The sequence below is a fragment of the Montipora capricornis genome, chromosome 12 (genome assembly GCF_036669925.1).
Source record: "Montipora capricornis isolate CH-2021 chromosome 12, ASM3666992v2, whole genome shotgun sequence".
Taxonomy (NCBI): domain Eukaryota; kingdom Metazoa; phylum Cnidaria; class Anthozoa; order Scleractinia; family Acroporidae; genus Montipora; species Montipora capricornis.
In genome coordinates, this window is record NC_090894.1 from 22752485 (window position 1) to 22770719 (window position 18235).

General features: G+C 38.8%; 2 protein-coding genes across 4 annotated transcripts in view; one reads left to right on the forward strand and one right to left on the reverse strand.

Annotated features, from left to right (window-relative positions):
- Positions 1-10470, reverse strand: part of LOC138027919 (codanin-1-like) — a 34417-nt gene extending 23947 nt beyond the window's left edge. Inside the window, exons 1-11 of one of the 3 annotated variants that reach the window (XM_068875539.1) lie at positions 10318-10470; positions 9287-9732; positions 7822-8399; positions 6866-6976; positions 5994-6078; positions 4670-4724; positions 4469-4537; positions 2410-2525; positions 1563-1652; positions 905-980; positions 9-97 (exon numbers count right to left, since the gene is read on the reverse strand). In XM_068875539.1, the coding sequence (XP_068731640.1) occupies positions 9-97; positions 905-980; positions 1563-1652; positions 2410-2525; positions 4469-4537; positions 4670-4724; positions 5994-6078; positions 6866-6976; positions 7822-8399; positions 9287-9732; positions 10318-10407 (1805 nt within the window). In that variant the 5' untranslated portion in view covers positions 10408-10470. The remainder of the gene's footprint in view (positions 1-8; positions 98-904; positions 981-1562; positions 1653-2409; positions 2526-4468; positions 4538-4669; positions 4725-5993; positions 6079-6865; positions 6977-7821; positions 8400-9286; positions 9733-10317) is intronic. The other 2 variants (XM_068875537.1, XM_068875540.1) reach the window with 2 other exon arrangements.
- A 4660-nt stretch (positions 10471-15130) lies between these two features.
- On the forward strand, positions 15131-16511 carry LOC138025524 (XIAP-associated factor 1-like). The gene is given in 3 exon segments (XM_068872722.1): positions 15131-16040; positions 16043-16089; positions 16280-16511. Coding segments are annotated over 3 exon segments (603 nt in total). The 5' UTR covers positions 15131-15682; the 3' UTR covers positions 16478-16511.
- The last annotated feature ends 1724 nt before the right edge of the window (positions 16512-18235 follow it).

Sequence of the window (18235 nt, forward strand, 5' to 3'; positions counted from 1 at the left end):
TATTGTACCTTTGAAATTTTTCGGGGTTTGATTTTTGCAAATTACTTAGCATGCTCTGGGAACGGAAACTGCTTCCATTTCTTTCTTCGCCACACATCTGGAAAAATAAGATTTTCAACATGTTACCAAAGAAGATCAGAGCTATTAATTATTAGTATCACCCAACTAGTGAACTAATGCAAATCCTGCATTTTGATTGGCTACGCTACTAGAGGACTTCGAGTAGTGAAAAGCGTGATGCTTTCTTTCATTTAATTCCCAATTAAATATCTCTTTAACTTGCATTTGCTAACTTTATTATTGCCTTTTCTGTCCGACTAGTTGGGTGATACTAAAACAATTAGACCCTTCGCCCTCAAGGGCCACATGTCAATAGCCCATCAGGTGAACATGGGCTATTGACCCGTAGCCCGCAAGGAATAATTGTTAAATATTAGGAGCACAGTGACTTGTTTGAGTCACCATCCAAATATACTGGTACATCTCTTCACATATAGTCCACTCTCATTCCCAGATGCCATTGTTTCTCTTATCCGGCAGAGGCCTTTGCATTAGAAAACAAAGGGCTCTGGAGACAATGGAAATTCAAATTATTTTTTTTCACTGGTATAGCTTGCAAACAATAAAATCTTGAAGTGGAAGTAAAAATTGCCAATGTGGTCTGGCCAGTGGGATAATAATAATAAGAGTGTCTTTGTTCAAAACCATGATGTTACTTATTGCTTCTTTCTGCCCTATCCAGAGCCCTTTGTTTTCTCATTCAAAGGTGCCGCTGGCTAAGAAAAAAACATGGGATCTAGGAACAAGCATGTGCACAGTGATGTTAAAATTTCTTAACTAGTAATAACATACATTTTCTTGACCCCAGAACAGAGTGGTAAGAAAACTTAAGCCTTTACTTTACCTGAAGCAATTGTGACTTGAAGAGTCTTGCAAAATGAGAATAATTTGCCATCTCTGGCTTTTGATTAACCAAGGCCCTGCATTGTAATGGTTGAAATCAGAGAAAATAATATTAAATGACTATTAGCACAAAAGGAAGTAAAAAAACCTCTACCAGGAAGTAAAAAAACATCTCAGCCTTTAATTGCCAATCAAAGTAGACTATGCTACAGATTTTTATAATACTGGAGTGCACACGTGGAGCACCATGGGTAAGAAAGTATGGCAACCCATCTGTATGAGAAAATGTGGTTTTGGTCACTGCCCTTATGTCCACTCCTCCATGTATGCCAATGTGAAACTCCATGGTGCAACCCGTGTTTTTTGGCGGTAACATCTTTGATATTGGACATCCATGATATGGTTCATTGACACCTGTCAAAACAAGGTATCCGCTAACCATATTGCAGGGTTAAGTTTAAAGCTTATCGAAGTCAGCTTTTTTTAAAAAAGTTGACCGCTAACCAGGTACTGGTTTTTGATTGGATCACAGGCTCAAGCCAGCTTAACTTAATGTAAGAATAAATAGCATGGGAGCTCCATTTTTAGGTTTGGCTAAAATGGAAAATTGGAAACAGAAGTTGTCTAACATGGCTCGTACAACATCATGAATTTTCTACCTTATCCTGTCACCCATATGATCCTCCATATTCCATCCTGTTGCAGCGTTGCAATCTTCCCATTCTCGTATGAGCTCATAAAATACATCCCTTGCAAAAGATTCAAAGATTTTCTACATTACTTGTGTGCCAAGATATTGTTCTTACCCAGTGATTGGGTAGGGTGGGGGGGGGGGGGGGGGGGGGGGGAAGCTTTCAATTCACAAATTATTAGATTATTAGGAGAGAGAATACAAAGTGCTGATAGTCACTCCTTGTAATTTTAACAGGGATGTCATGAAAATTAGCCAAATTCAGTGACCAAATCAACCAAAACATAAAATAACTACTTAGAACATTGATGAAAGGTTTGAATAAAACAGCAAATACAAAAGGGCGCAGGGATGGGCAAAATTCAAGAAGACTCAAATGGATTGTGTTGGGGTTTTTTGAAAACTGTTCAACCTAACAGTTTTTCAAAGTTGATCTCTGTTGTTTGTAACTTTAATTATGCAGCACTGCGTGCTAGACAGACATTATTTTCATCAGGAAGCTTTGGTTTGTGTTGTTTAAAAGTAATTTCTGAGTTGTATAGCAAGAAGGGGCAAGTAAAAGGTAAAACGACACAAAATGAACTGCACTGCTGTGACACAGCAGTCACAAGCTTATTTTATAACTGAGCAATAGCATTCAAGGGAACTTCAAGTCAAATCAGATTTTTTCTACAATTGCAATTTGCATCTGAAGACAAGGAAAAACTTGAGTACCAAATTCAATTCACATTATAACATCGAGCATGGAAAACCTGCAACACATTGGTAGAAGTGTGCTCACCATTCCCCAAAACATTGTCTGCCAAAGTATGTACCTTTGTTTTCTGAAGTTGTGGAAAGCTCTGTCTGTTGGAAAATTCTGTTTGTTGTCCTTCTCAACATTGAATGGGACCCCACCCAAAGGCGACTTGATACCTTTCAACTCTGAGACCTATAAGACACTAAGGTTATTTATATTTTCATTTAAACATTCCTTTTTTATACAAGAGTTCCAGATCTGGGTGGGAGAATGTTCATTTGTCTTATATCACAAAATTTTCACTTTGTGACGGCTTTAATTAAGCATACATTGTATAAAGGCAGGCACAAAATTAATGCTCTACTAACTGAACAGACTTGAGATCAAACCAAATGTTGGTTTTACATGAGGCAGGTACAAAAGTCGGACCAGATTAACTTGGATTGCTCACCTCAGATTGATGTGAAAAACTTAAAAGGCCTCAAGAAGTCACTCTAGCCCTAATCTTTAAGCTACTGGTAGCTTGGTGAAATTGGCACAAACATCGAATAGTTTTGGCTTACAAAATCATTTTTCGCTCGATCCAAGGGAGTGACCCGAGTTGATCTGGTCCGACTTTTGTACCTGCCCTTTTACATGTAGGTAGGAGAGGGAAATTGAAATGCTCAGTGAAACACCATTCTGAGCAGAATAGAGAAGAAACAAACTCAGCCCAATCGACTCAGTCAGTCCAGGAATTGAACTTGTTGGGACACGTTGATGGTAGGCAGGGATTTCAACAAAATTCAAAGTTGGTGGCTGGTTTGAGTCAAGTAACTCACTGTATCAACAAGGGGCCTAACAGCCTCATTCTCTGGGGGTGTCAGCTGGGGGGCATTCCATTTTGGAAGAACGTTCCCAAATGCCACACTTCAAAAGCAAAAGTTCTTAATGATCATGTTGAGACAACTTCACGTGCCAATGCCCAAATTAGTTTTAATCTTAGGTTTGAAAGAATCTGCCTTTATTTTTTTCAATTTAAGGAAAAAAGTAGCCGACTTCTCTGAGTGAGGTAGCCAAATGCTTTTCATCGGCTACTGGTACTTAATGAAATTATTGGGTAGGCATAAGCCCTCTCACCAGTACAGTGCCAACACTAAAACAATTTCCAACTAGACTTAAATAATTTAAAATAATTCTTTTGAAAGAAATATCTCTGGGAGAATGTCAAAGATCTCATGTCCAAGTCCTTTTGTATTTTTCTGGAAAGGATGGACTTGAACCTGTGCTCTATAAGCTCATGACTCCAGCACCCACTTTCAAGCCCCTCATTTTACTATTATAATTTAATGGTCCTAAGGAAATATTTCCCATCATAATGAAATATCGCACAGTCTAATCAAGACTCAGATAAATGGCCATGTTACTGCAACTGCTGCTTCAGGTCAATGAAGGCCCACAAAAATGTGCTTTCTGACAGAAGGGAATTTTAACAATTAACTAATTACAAACAGTAAACTGCATTGATTTACAAGACACTCAATATTGTACCCTATTCAAACCCTTTGGGAATAAAATGTTTTGTTCCAGGTATTTCCATATATCATTTAAATGTGAATGCCACGTTATAATGCCAATGCAATATACAAAGAACCTTAACCCTGCGAAACTGAGTTAGCCGATTTGGCCCATGAAATTACTGCAAAGACTCGTGTATAAGCCGCACCCCCAACTTTCAAGCATGGTTTTGGAAAAAAATAAGAACTCCAGTTATAATAGCTTAACTGCTCAAACAATTTAAGCAAAAATCAAATGCTTGAGAGAACTACTGGCGAGCAAGATTCGGGTTTAGAACCTGAAGAAGCAAACAAACGGCTCCTTTAGGAGTCACCACTTGTACCGAAAACAGTGATCAACAACAAGTTTCAATATGTTTAATCTTTAGTTACTGAAGGTTTTCAGTTCAATTTGTGACCCCTACAAGGCAGTTTACTCCCTCTGACAGCAAAGGTCTCGTGTATAAGCCGCACCCGCGATTTTTGGCCCAAAACTTAAGCAAAAAGGTGCGGCTTATACACAAGTCTTTACGGTAAACAGAAATTACAAAGATAACAATTTATAGAAGACTAAAACTCTAATTTACAGATGAGACTAACCTTTACAGGCAAAAGGGATTTGTACTTCTGAAGAAATGTCTCTTTTAGTCTAGGAGAGAAGTCTGCAATCTGAAAAATCAAATCACCGGAGCTTAAGGAACATATCTACATGTACATGTAGAAACACAATGAGTATAATCAAAATGATGTGGAATTGAGTTATGCAAGTTAGGGGAAAAAAAAAAAAAAGCTTTTCCATACCCTTGGATTGTCAGCAAACAAACGAAGAGTATCCTTGTCTAACAGTAGTATCAGACTGTAGAGGAAATAAACAATATCTGTGTAATCAGAAATTTTGAGGTCTGATATCATGTAGAATCTTAAGCTAATACACATTAGACATGTACATTGTGATGTAATCTAAGGAAACCGTGATAGCTAATTTTATATGAGTTTAGATGTTACCAGAGGGCAATTTACTATACCACGAAATGAAACACCAAGACACCATGGATGACCCCACCATACATTGAATACTAACCAACAAAGGTTGGATTTGAGATTAAAATTAATGTTGTTTTAGACCTAATTTATGTTATTGCTTCTAACTCATTGAGATTCAGATTACGATTCAGATTAAAACTGTGATTAGGAGAAATAACATTTTACGCCTAATTAGGTCTAAAACGATCTCAAATCCAAACTTTGTTGGTTAGTATTCAATGAATGGTGGGGTCATACATGTTGTTTGGGCGCTTTGTTTCTGTGTTTCGGTGTTTAGTAATGTCTGTCACCAGATCCTTGTGGATGCAATTTTTTTTATCCGTGAGGAGTGCAGATGACTGACATTGCCAGATATGTCCAGAAATGCAAGTAATGAGGGGCCCCAAGGGGCAAGAGGGGGGGAGTTCTTGTTCCCTTTAAAAATTGCTGTTGTTTCCTTGTTCCCGAAGTTCCTTTCAAACTTGTTCTCAGCTTTTTAATCCCTAAAATGGTTTAAAATACTCCCTTGTTCCCTTAGATGTTTTGTCTGAAGTTGTTTCCCAGTTCCCCAGTTCAAATTCGCCATGTTCCTTTATTCCTCAAAACCCCTGGGAGACCCTTAGTAGTCAGATGCCGAAAGAGTTCAATTATCGTCCCCTTACTCTTTTCCCCAACTTCAACATCACTTGTGTCTCAGAATACAGACGATTAACAGCACAAAGTGTCCCAAATGCTGCTGCTCCTTCACAAAAGATAACTGCTGCATTTATCCTAAGCTAAAAATAATGCTTACCTTTACCCTAGTCTCATTGTTAGAAATAGGTAGAAAGTACTTAGACTTAAAAGGGACACTTCATGTTGGATATCGAAATTGGGCATGCATCTAGCTAATTACTTGGCAATGCATAATTCTGGAAATACAGTGTAAATGTTACTTTACGCAGAAGATGTAGTAACTGTTGTAAATGGGACAGAGGATAAATGTGACACAGTCAAGACAACTATAGGATCAAGCTTTCTGAGCTAGCAGGTGACAACAGCAAACGGTCATTAAATATTGGTGAATAAAATGTTACTAAAATTAATCTACTTCAAACTCAACCTCTCAAGATCTTGCAGAACAGTCACAGCAAAATAGGTGCAGTTATGAATGGAGTTGAGAATATTTGGGTTATTCTTTTCATTATCTACAAAAGAAATAAACATTGCAACGTAAACATTATGTTCTTTATCCGGCATGTACATGTTGTTTGTTCCCACTGTATCAACCACAATATGACAGCATATCAAAGAACTTACATTTTGCACATTAGTACATGGGTACAGAACGTAAAAGGCATAAATTTTGATCAATTTGGGGTGCAGGGATGGTGCAGTGGTGAGAGCACTCGCCTCCCACCAATGTGGCCCGGGTTCGATTCCCAGACTCGGCGTCATATGTGGGTTGAGTTTGTTGGTTCTCTACTCTGCACCGAGAGGTTTTTCTCCGGGTACTCCGGTTTTTCCCTCTCCTCAAAAACCAACATTTGATTTCATTTGCGTTAACTTGTTAATTTCAATTTACAGTGTCCCGATTAGTGCTCTACAGCGCTAGAAGATTCTAAATAAGGTTCCTTACTTCCTTTCCTTTCCTTTCACATGGGTGAATACTGGGTAGGTGTTATCAATTGTGTTAGTTTAGAAAAGAATGAAACCCATTCAGCAAATGTACAACCTATGGACTGTTCATGAACCTGACAGAATTGCATTCTAACACTAACATAATGAACTTAAAGGTTGTGAAAAACTGAATGGCATCAGTGTCTGTTAGTTATAACTTAAAAGATTGCAAAAATCACAGATATGCAGCCACTTTCTTCACCATCAGTATTGTAATGATAATTAAAAATAGTGGCATTCTTACCGCATAAAACGTTTAACAGTTTCTGTTCAAAATAAGAACCAATGACAAACAAGGGTAACTTTTTAACTTACAATTTTCAGAGCTTGGCTCTTCATTTTCCTTACAGTCCGATGAAATTCCACGTACAGTCAAAAGCTGTACCACAAAATACAGCTCAGCAGTGACATTTGGAACCAAATTGCCTGTTAAAAATTCAGTTTTATATTTCAACATCACTCGGACAAAGCACAGAAGCTACAGATCAGGCAGCCCTCTCAACAGAGATGCTTTCTTTTGCTGATTATAATTATGAACCCAACTAAAGTATTGCAATGTATACGATATATGTGGTGGGTGGTTAATGCAGACTGGAGACCAGGACTGGAGTAAATGTTTGAAAGTCCATGTTAAACTCCAATTATCAGCTGTATTAACATAAAACACAGGAACACAAGGCATAAATTGCAATGAGGTGCCGACTGAAATTATCGCAGGCTTATAAACAGAGGCAAACTAAAAATAATAACACGCAAGCTACCGGTAGAAGTTTGAAAGGGCTATGTTAGTCCTCATCTCAGTGCCTGATATTGTACACAGCAACTCTATGACACAGGGTTCTCAGTATTCAGGTAAGGGCTGAATAGATGACTGGTGCATAATCTACATCAAATCAACATGAAAATCGTAATTGTACTATAGCAAATCCCATAACATTTTCCTTATCTGGACCATATATGGCCCATATCACTAGCTTTGGTAAGATGTTAGCCTTTGGTAACGAAATCTTCGAGGCCTGTAACTGATCCCTGAGTATTTTGGAATATGTGACAATGAAAGGCTATAGAATCATCTTATCATGTAAATGAAAAAGGTGACCACAATTTTAAATGGATGTACTGTATAAAGTAAAAATTGGTTTGGCGTATTAAAAAAAGGCACTATTTCACAATATCAATGACAACTCTAACATACATTGTGTAAAGAGTTTGCTTTTCTCAGGTGCTATGATAAAAACCCTTTAAAAAAAACATCCCAGATGACAACTCACCTGTTACACAGTTAGAATACATTTTGGCAAGAACATCAAGCTTTTCTTGAGAATTAACTTTTAGTTGGTCAACTTGCACTGCCTGAATCTCTTCTTTACAAGTCTTTTTTTCATCCCTTTGACTACTCAAATCATCTGCCACCAAAGATTGTTGCAGACTAGCATTTCCAATAAAATCCTTGACAGGTGAGGGTGTTGAAAGGACTCTCCCACCGGTATTGATATTTGGTTGCCATGCATTAGGTGGAGTTATGACGTGATTTTTAGACGTTGTTGTCTGTTTGGGTGGTGTTATAATATAATCTCCTAAGACATGTAATGGTGGAGATCTGACCCCAGTTTGTGCACTAGGGCTGTTTCTGTTCTCCCAAGGGGATTCCCCCTTGCTTTTCCTTTTAGTTTTCATAAGCTTTAGTATGTTTCGTTCTTCTTGGAGAGAAGCAGGACTGCTGTGACTTTCCATACTCAGTTGTGAGAATGAAGGTCCTGTTGATGAAAATGCTGGTGACAGTTTTCCTTTCCTTCCATCACTTTTAACTGGTGTTGGGGTAATTCTTCTTGACGGAGTCGCCTTTTTTCTGGAAAACAAGAGAAATGGATAATTAAGCCAAAGCGGCACCGTCTTGGAATCTCATCTGTGTTTCAGCCTTATAAAAATCTCACAAACTCTCTGATGATATCTCAAAATCCCTAAAGTCCAGTTACCAATTGATTCATGACGATAAAGTTGTTTTAAAGGTCTTGCAAGTACCTCTCATGCAAAGTTCGTAGTGAAAGAGTACTCTAAAAGGAGCATGCATGGCAAGATCCTTTGTCAAGAATTTCTTTTTTGACGTTACTGTTAAGATTGTCATGTAACATCTTCATTCTAAAGATCCAAAACATACATGTATTTAATTCATCACTGATCAGGGTATGTTTGAAAACATCTCTTAATCCGGAGATACAATGTATTCAAGTTGGTCACAAAATTAATCATCTCACAACACAAACAATGTAGGTCCACTAACGACACAACGTAAGTTATAATTTACGAGGTAATGGCCTAAATGTTGTGCAGCCATCATATAACAGCCTCGTTATGCACAACTCATTTCTGTATCAGATTGTCCACATTTGGAATCAATTATCAGCCATAACAAAATCCTCGACTACTTTGGCTCAATTTCGTTCTCGTCTGAACGGTGTTGAATTTGCAGGGTGCCCGTGTATGAACTGTATACGCTAGCTATTCTCTTATCTTAATGTTTGCACTAGTTTCTTTTTAAACTATCTTTTAATACAGTTCTGGATTCTTCTAGAATTTTCATTTTTTATATGTAAATAGTAATTAGTTATGGTATTGTAAATAGTCGTGCGTTTTTAACATGAGCCACTGGCTCGGGAGATTTGGGCAACCTCTCCCTACGTTTGCGACTTTAAATAAAGTTACCTTACCTTACCTTACGCAACCAGAATGACATACCTGTTGGTGCCCATAGGAGGAAAATCATCAGGATCATTAATATCAATGTGCTGCGACCCAACTAATGGCAATGACCTATCTATGTCACTTCCAATAAATTTTGGGGACTTTTTTCCTGGGCGTGGGGATGAAGATGGTGATGAATGCCGTCCCTTTTCACTCCTGTCTCTTTGCCTTTGAGACAGGGGGGTCACAGGTGAAGGTGATGGAGTTTTTTGCGATGGAAACAAACTTCCTTTAGAATAATTTTTTGGTCCTTGAGGCAATTGTTTGCCAACAAGATTACTTCCTTTGCTTTGTGAAACTTGTGCCTTCCTGGGTGTAAGAGCTGCATTTTGACGTAGCGTGAAAAAGTGTGATGTCTGCTCTCTCAAGTAATTTAAAAGAAAGGGTGCCAAGTCTGCAAGATTATGTTTCTCGAGATTTTCTTTCTCCCTGTGAACATCCTAGAAATAAGAAAAAAATTATTGGAAGAATGATACTCAGGAGAGGCAATCCTCCAGGCAAATCACTGTACACAATAACTGCAGCTGTTAACATTTAATGGGAATGAAGGGACGTGACTTAAATTGATTTAAAGATAACAATTTAGGTGTCAGTTGATTGATTCAGTCAATATTAATTATATTGACTCTACTGCTAATAAACATAACTCAGAGGTGTTGACCTCTTTCATTTGGCCTTGACCCTTACGTCTGCAGTATTATTATATAAACAGCAATGAAAATGTGATATCTTGTCTTGTGAAATTAAAATGACATTAATTTTTATCTTCACTCATGAAAAGATCACCATTGCCAGCTTTTTGCCAGAGTATATTTTGCAATTTTTTGAGGTTCACTGCACTATTTTCCACAGGGAAAGTAGAAAACTTGGGATTTTCTGCGAGGATCACTGCGTCGGCATTATGATCTTATTTTTCAGGGGTAAGACTAAAACTGTTGATGGTTTCGCGCATTATATTTCGAGAATGTGGATTTGAATTGGAATGGCGGATGATTTTCGATTAGACATTATCTCAAAGCATTTACCTCTTTGTCATTACTTTTAAAATTCTTTTCCACATCTTCCAAAGAAATTTCCCCGTTTATAATTTTGGCCAAAACAGCATCCATCATCATAAACTTGATTTGGGTTTATACCTTGATTTTATCGCAGCCATATTGAATGCCATATTGTTATTTCAAAACGTCGTGCGCACAATCCGGGGATTGGCGCCAAAATTTAACCAATCAGACGGCTTTCTTGGTTGTTGGCACAAAATATAAACTTGGATATTATCAAAACTCATCTCGGTTTCGAGTTGACGACCAATTTTCAAGTATTTTACTTTCTTCTGCTAAAGAATCCTAGAGAAGAATGCCTAAAAGAAGTTTTCCTTTTGAAGAATCTTCTCGACTGCAACTCAAGACTCATATCTACGAATATCACATCGCGATCGAGAAGGAGAAAATTTATGGTAAGGACACGTGTTGAAAAAATAATATTAAGCTTGCTTAATTGATTAGAATTTACGATTGTTGCTAACGTTAAACACTTTCGTCCGTTAAATATCCTTCAGCAAGAACTCTTGAACTGATGCACAAGGGATCACTTCAATTCCAAAAAGACCAAGTCGATCAAAGTAGCAATGTTCCAACCGAACAAACCTTCAAATGTCGTAGCTGTGCACAATCGAAGAGTGAAGTTCCTGTGGTCTGTTTTTTCTGTGAGAGGCAGTCTTGTGCCGGTTGCAGTCGACAATGTGAAAACTGTGCCGGAAATTTTTGCACTTTGTGCTCGCTTACGAAGTAAGTAAACGTGTTGTTTGTTGAATGGTTAAGTAATGCAGGGATATAAGGGCCAGTTAATTATTCAAAGCCGGATTTAGAAAATCCTGGACTTAATAGTTTTTCACAGATAAAAAATGTTTCCACAAAATTTCAAGCCTTTTTGTCATCATAAAATTAGATTACTGCTTTTTGACAGGGAGGGGGGGGGGGGGGGGACTCTCTTTTATCCACTATATAGGTATGTCCTGCCCGATAGGGTAGGGATTTTGATGTGCTCAGTCCTTAAATAGGATATCCTTTTTGGTATTTTTGTATTGTGATCCTTAGATATTCCGTAGATAGGGTCACTAAATAGCAGTATCCTCCCAAACGCACAAAACGAAAAATCTGTGGTCTATTAAAACTATACTACACGCCTGAATGCTCATTTTCAAGTTTAACACGGCGATTGTAAAGGGACGTTTAAAGCTTGTATTGCTGTATGTGCGCTCCTCACTCCCTTAATTAAATTGGGTGCCATTCTTTGGTTTTGGGCCTTAAAAAGGGTATCAAATCTCGATTTTCTCCCCTTAAATAGGGTCAGGGTTTGAGAACCTTGGCGGCCCACACCTATCCTAAATTGTTGGGGAAAACTTGTACCTTGGTAGTGTTTTGAACAACCGGACCAAGGATTATAGACCATATGCCTCGTCTCAATACCCTTGCTGCTAACACTGTTGGATGTTCAATCCCCTCACACTGTTTGTGAAGAGCAAGGCATGCGTATCCTGGTGTTGTGATTTATCTCTGCCAGCATGTGGTCGACCTGGCTGGATTAGCTTGAAGGGCTTGTGAGGGAATGAGACCACAAAGGCAAAAATACAGTCAGAATTCGGGCTACTTGAGTGATGCTGGATCCTTCGCTTTGGCTTAGACTTGAGGGGTGTGTGAACACTGACCAAATGCCTGCTTGTGTGAGCTAGCACACCTAGTCTGGTATCCATGGTAAACCATTTTTCTTGTGCTCTTATTAAGAGAATCAAGCCTACATATACATTAAAGTGCACTAAAACTCAATTATTTTTCGTCTACAATATTAAAGCAAACATGTTTTACCATTCTTACAATTCTTGCAGAGCAGAGGGGTTGGCGCAGTGGTAAGATCTCTGCCTTCCAACCCTAAGGTCTGGGGTGCCATTCCCGGTTCTGCCGAGACTGGAATATTTGGCGACCTTCTTTCCCGCTTAAGTTCACTCAGCTTTCCATCCTTCCGAGGTTGGTAAAATGAGTACCAGCATGCATGGACTGCTTAGAAGCGGCTGCAATTTGCGCCTGTATATGCTTCCAGTCCGCTGGGGGTAAATTGATCATTGTAAAGCGCCTTTGAGACGTTGTGATAAGGGCGCTATATAAATGCACCACTTTACTTTTTACTTTTTTACCTCAAAATGCGGCTTTTTATCGGCTGCATAAGACACATAAAGGAATTCCTTGTGAATAACATCTCACACACCCATGGCCTGCTCCCGTTCTGGCCTTGTAGCTCATTCAGTAGAGCAACGGTGATCAATTTCAAAGGTCGTGGGTTCAAATTCCACCCTGGTCAAAGTTTTTCTTTGTCCTTGTGTGGGCCCAATTCCAATACTAGGGTTGATCTCTGATGGAATAATTTGGTATAAAAAAAAATTCACAGTAGCATTAGGCCTCACTCGAACTTGGAATCATTACTGTCAATATGCTACTGAAGGACAACAACTAACGATTAACTTTCATAAGAATATGAGATTTAGTAACTGCTTCTTTAATTCATATTTCAGCTATGACCAGAGATTAGAGAGATGTTTCTGCCTTGGATGTTCAGAACACTGAATCAAAAGAGCTACCAAGGGTTGCTGGAATTTATTGAAGATACTATTCATGACATTTTTTTTTCAGTGTTGAGAGAAACTCTTTGACTGGAAAAGATTCAAGGACACTAAGGGTGCTTTCCATTTGACAGAGCTGACCAGCCAGACCAGGTATTTGGAAGGACTAACTCTACAATGCAATCAAATTAACACACTTTGAGGATGATATATATACTCCCTCGGAAGAACGTGAGGGATAATCATGCAAGTGTTCCTTAAAAATTGTTGCCTTTTCTTTGCTATCTGACGGGTCTGGTTGGCCATTTCTGACAAAAGGAAAGCCCCTAAGACTTGAGGTCTTTAAATTCAATAAGTTCTGAGAGCTTGCAGCATAACCTACAGGTAGTAGTTCTTAGCAGTTTCAGCTGCAACTATCTCATAACAACTTGAAACATTAATGATGGCTTGATGTAGATGTTTGACCATTTGTGTAAGACAAAGTATCATCCATTATTCACTTAACTCTTCTGCGCATAATAATAAATTGTAATTGGCTTGTTGTTACGCTTTTCCCCTCTCCACATTAAATAAAACCAATATGATCCAGGAATTTTTTTAAAAGTGTAATGACTTAACTAGCAGTAGTTACACATTGTTAATTTTCATGTTAAACAGATGTTGCTGCTGTGACTTTCATCTTGAACAAAAGAGTTTGTTTTGCAGTTTTCATCTTTTTATTTTTCTCTATCACATCCAATGTTCACTTTTTTGCAATAACATTGTTTGTTAGTTTTCCCATAATCTTATCTCCTTGATTCACTGCTGATACAAAAGGGTACACATTGTGCAATGTGTTGAAGCTGTAATAAAGTTTTAATTAAAGATGGGTGTGATTTTCCGCTGGCTGAGGAACGAAAGAAGCCGAAAACAGTTTTCTCACACATGGCCCGTGTAAAGTTTCAGTTTTTGTTTTGCCATCCGCCATTGCCTGACATGCCCCACCCACCCACCCATGAAGTACTTGTAGAATGTTTCAGTTGAGGTGATCTTATTCTCTAGCCACTTTTTTGTGTTATTGTAAGACAATATTATTATGTTCTTGTTAATAAAGGTTAGGCTGTGTGGTTCGGCTTGGCATGGCTCCCAGCAGTGTGAGAACTGTTATTTTTGTTGCATTAGCTTTGGCAAATGAAGTAAATGTGTGTATTTGAAGTGCACGTTATGGAAAAAAGAGTGATTCCAGCGATCCTCGCACTTTTCTGGACAATTTGAGCAATTATTATTGTTTCTTGTAGACAACAGAAAAATTCAGTTTGCTCCAATGGAATTCGAACCTATGACCTATACCAGTGCGATGCTGTACCAACTGAGCTATGAAGCCACTCAGTTGTCGCCAATGTAGAGATTCACACGACATGTACCGGGTATTTCAGATTCACTGTGTATTTTAATAATCCAATCGAAGGAATACATGTACTTTCACATAATCACGTTGCTCAAGTTACACTTACAAAAATTATTTGCCTAATTAACATGTCAATCACTAAGGTCAGATTACGACAACTGTGAGCATTAACAGGACCATGTAAGCCCGACAAAATTAATTGACCTGCTCACAACTGAGTTGCTTCATAGCTCAGTTGGTAAAGAATTGCACTGGCATCGAAGAGGTCATAAGTTCAATTCAAATCCCATTGGAAGTGTGAGGCTCACCTCACTTTTTCATCAGCTTTAATAATGATGCTTAGCATACTTTTTTGTCATTACATGTATGCACAACTTCAGACCACAGTCAAGGCACAATGTACTCCACAGGATACATCTTTGGTTGTTCAACAATTGAAAGGGGAACTAGTTTGATTTGCATGAGAATGCACAACTCATTGCCATTTGAATGGTTGTGCACCAGGACTCGCCATGAAACTGAGGCATGCAGCAACTCGGAAATGGGATATTGTGTTGTTGTAATTCTAATTAGTTACATTAACATTAGAAAAGCACATCGGTTTGTGTCACAGCAGGGTCACCGGCAGCCTCGCTTCCATTCTTAGGCCAGGTAACCTAGCTACAACTGTAAAAGGGTCTAGTCCTTTGTTTTGGCTGGCCCGTATTCTGTATTCATTCATTAGAATGGATTACATTTAGGATTATATATGAATCATCATCCATGGGGTCTACACATTTCCTACATGCATACATGGTTTATACTGAGATGGAACATCCACAGTATTCATTTACGTATTTCATGTGAACTAAACAAGGATCGAATCCTAAACATTAAATATTATACAGGATGTTTTGGCAGATAAAATTTCAAGCAGCCCCGAAAAGCTTTTATCTGTGCGTGAGCATGCAGTTATCCCTACTTCCGGTACATTGTAAGGAAATAATATTTCCGGTAATGGGTTCCCACGATCTGCTCGTAGTACGCTGCCCGGTAAAGATTATGGCCTTTCTTAGATGGCGGGAAAAAAAAGACAAAAATCGCCGACGTCAAAACTTCATTTTCAAGCCGACTCCCGCTCTGGCAATTTTTTTGATGAGGCGAAGCCTGGGAACTGAAGGATGAACCGGAAGTTGTTCGAAACTTCTCGCAGTTCATAAGTCCTGACTAAACATGATGAGGCGATTTTGTCGGAAAACTCTAGAACAGTAAATTTATTTAGACTTTAAAAGGAAACTGAGGTAATAGAGGGACCTAAAAGCGACCACTGTCAGCTTTTATACAAAATCTGAGAACAGAAACGCTTTAATACACAAAAGACACCAGTGATAGATCTGTAACAGTGTAAGCAAGTATGGAGAAAGAAGTATGTGATAACTGCAACAGAGAAGTTCCTGTAGCAAACTACGAAATGCACGTGGCTTACTGTCAAAGAAGTATTCAGCCTGGTCCTTTGTGTGGAGAGGCGATATCGACAAGCGAAGAAAAAGAACATTTTGAGGAGTATCACGAAGAAATTGCATGTAAACAGTGTGGACAGAAAATCACGAGAAACGAAGCGGAAAATCACCAAGCAGACAAATGTGGAAAGCAGCCGGTTTCTTGCCAGTTCTGTGAGATCATGCTTCTCCGGGAGAGAATGGCAGAACACGAGAAATTCTGTGGATCGAGGACGGAGATGTGTTCAAGATGTAGCTCTTATGTGTTGATAAAGCATTTAAAAGCCATGAGAAATCTTGCAATGGACCAAGTAATTGCCTCGTGACTTGTGAATTCTAAGGATCAATGAAGCCTTTGCATCAACTCGCTACTCATCAACGCCACTGCATGATTGAAAAGGAAGGCGCACAACGTAAACAGAATGTACCCCTTTTGGTGGAAGAAGCTGACGGTTCGTTCTCGGAGACCGAAATCCAAAGCGGAAGCCGTGAGAACGATTTCCGTCCTCCAGACCCAAATAGAGGAAACATGGGACAAATCGGAAGAAACCATTGTTGCTCTGCCTTGTGAAATATGCGGAGAACTATGCCCGTCGGATCGACTTATGAAGCACCAAGAAGAATGCATCCTCCAAAGCGAGAGTGATATTCATGAAGTACTTTCTACTTCCGGTAGGCCAGCATCTGACGAATCTGACTTCCGACTTTGAGGGAAAAGAGGAATCGTACTGGATATTATTTTGATCATTTACAGCCGAGGGTCTTTACACAAAATTCTTGAAACCACTTACAAAATCCGTTTTGCAATCTCGACGAGAGAATGTTGCGATATACAGCAAGTGGAAGTCATCTTTGGCCATCTAAGCGGTACTAGACTGATGCCGTCATGCATTATATACGGGTACTACCCATCAGTAAATACAAGTATAATAATATTGTCAACCTGAAATTCAATGCTTGCTTAGTTGTTGCTTCAGTGCTAGTATCATAAAAAAATCAACTTTTGGAATAATTCACTGGTTGGTGAGGTTGGGTTGATTGAAACTCTTTAATGCAGGGGACATGATCAAGGTGACAGTTTGCATGTTCACGTAAGCTAAAATTAATCATAAGGTTGTTTATGTGTTGCCTCCAATCCAATAATGTGAAGGAGGAACATTTATAATGGATTACAAAGAATGCAACAAGTACCACATTTCGAGTCCAGATCAATAGTATTTATTTCACTTAAAAACCAAATTAAATAACTGTACAACTTGTTCAAAACAAGCCATTGTTCATTATTGCAAAACCTAGTACCACTCCTCTTCCAGCAAGTTTAAACATTGCATGGCAGTTGTTCAGCTTAAAGAAAGCTCTCATGCCTACTGTATTCTTCTGTTTTACCAACCAACTGCCATGCAAACTTAGGGAAGTTGGAAACCACGTTCTCTTTTTCTCTTGGGTTTATCCTCTGCCAGAAGTGTTAGTGTACCCTGCAAGAAGAGTCTCTTTCGATCTTCTAGTAAGTCGGGAAGAGGAAAGAAGACTCTGCCAGCTGCCTCAACATTTTGTATTGAGCATGCGCTAAAAATTCAAACCTATTCAGGAGTCCAGTCACACATGATAGTAACCGCAAAACACAAAAACAACACAGTTGCGATATTTCGAACAACTCTGGCAACACACGACAACCAAGGAATCATTTCATTGGAAACTCAACATAGTTCAAGCTTTTAAATTGCCATTTCAATTTTTACTGAAAAAATCAATAGGTTTCTGTAACAGACATACGGAGGAATTCTTACGGGAATTTCGACCAGTAAACATTGTCACGCAACTGTAAATTGAAAAACAATTTTGATGATGCGTGCGCGATTGAGACTGCGCACAAATTTAAAAAAGAAACAGGTTTGACAAGTCGAAACTGGGAACTTACTCATCCATTTCCTTTGGAATTCGGCTATTGAGCAGCAAAATCAAGGAAAGTTCAAGGTGGCTGGCAGAATCTTATTTCCTCTTCCCGGACTTATCTAGGAAGATCGAAAGAGACTGCTGACTCTTTGCATGGGAAAGTGTTTAGTGTAGCTATGCCACATAGCTTCCCAGTGCAAGCAAAAGCTGGGGGTCCCCAGTACGGTATTGCTTATCACCCCTTCCAAGTGATGGAAGGTCCTCCCATTCCTCTATTAGTGGCGGCAAGTGGAAGAATGAGCGACTGTTATTAGAAACCTCAGTTGTTGGCGGTGCGCCCTCAGCACTAATCCTGGGGTGGGCAAAAAGACTATCACATTTAAATTGGGCTTTGAACTTAACCATGCGCCATTAAAAGTGAAACTTTTTGATCATGCACGATTTGATGGCCCTTCATTGGCAATTTTTTGTCATTTAAAACATTTGAAATTTCTACAAATAGCGACTGCTTTCTGATGATCAACTTGTCATTAGCAGAGAACACACAACTATTGGGGTCACTCAGACTTCTGTCC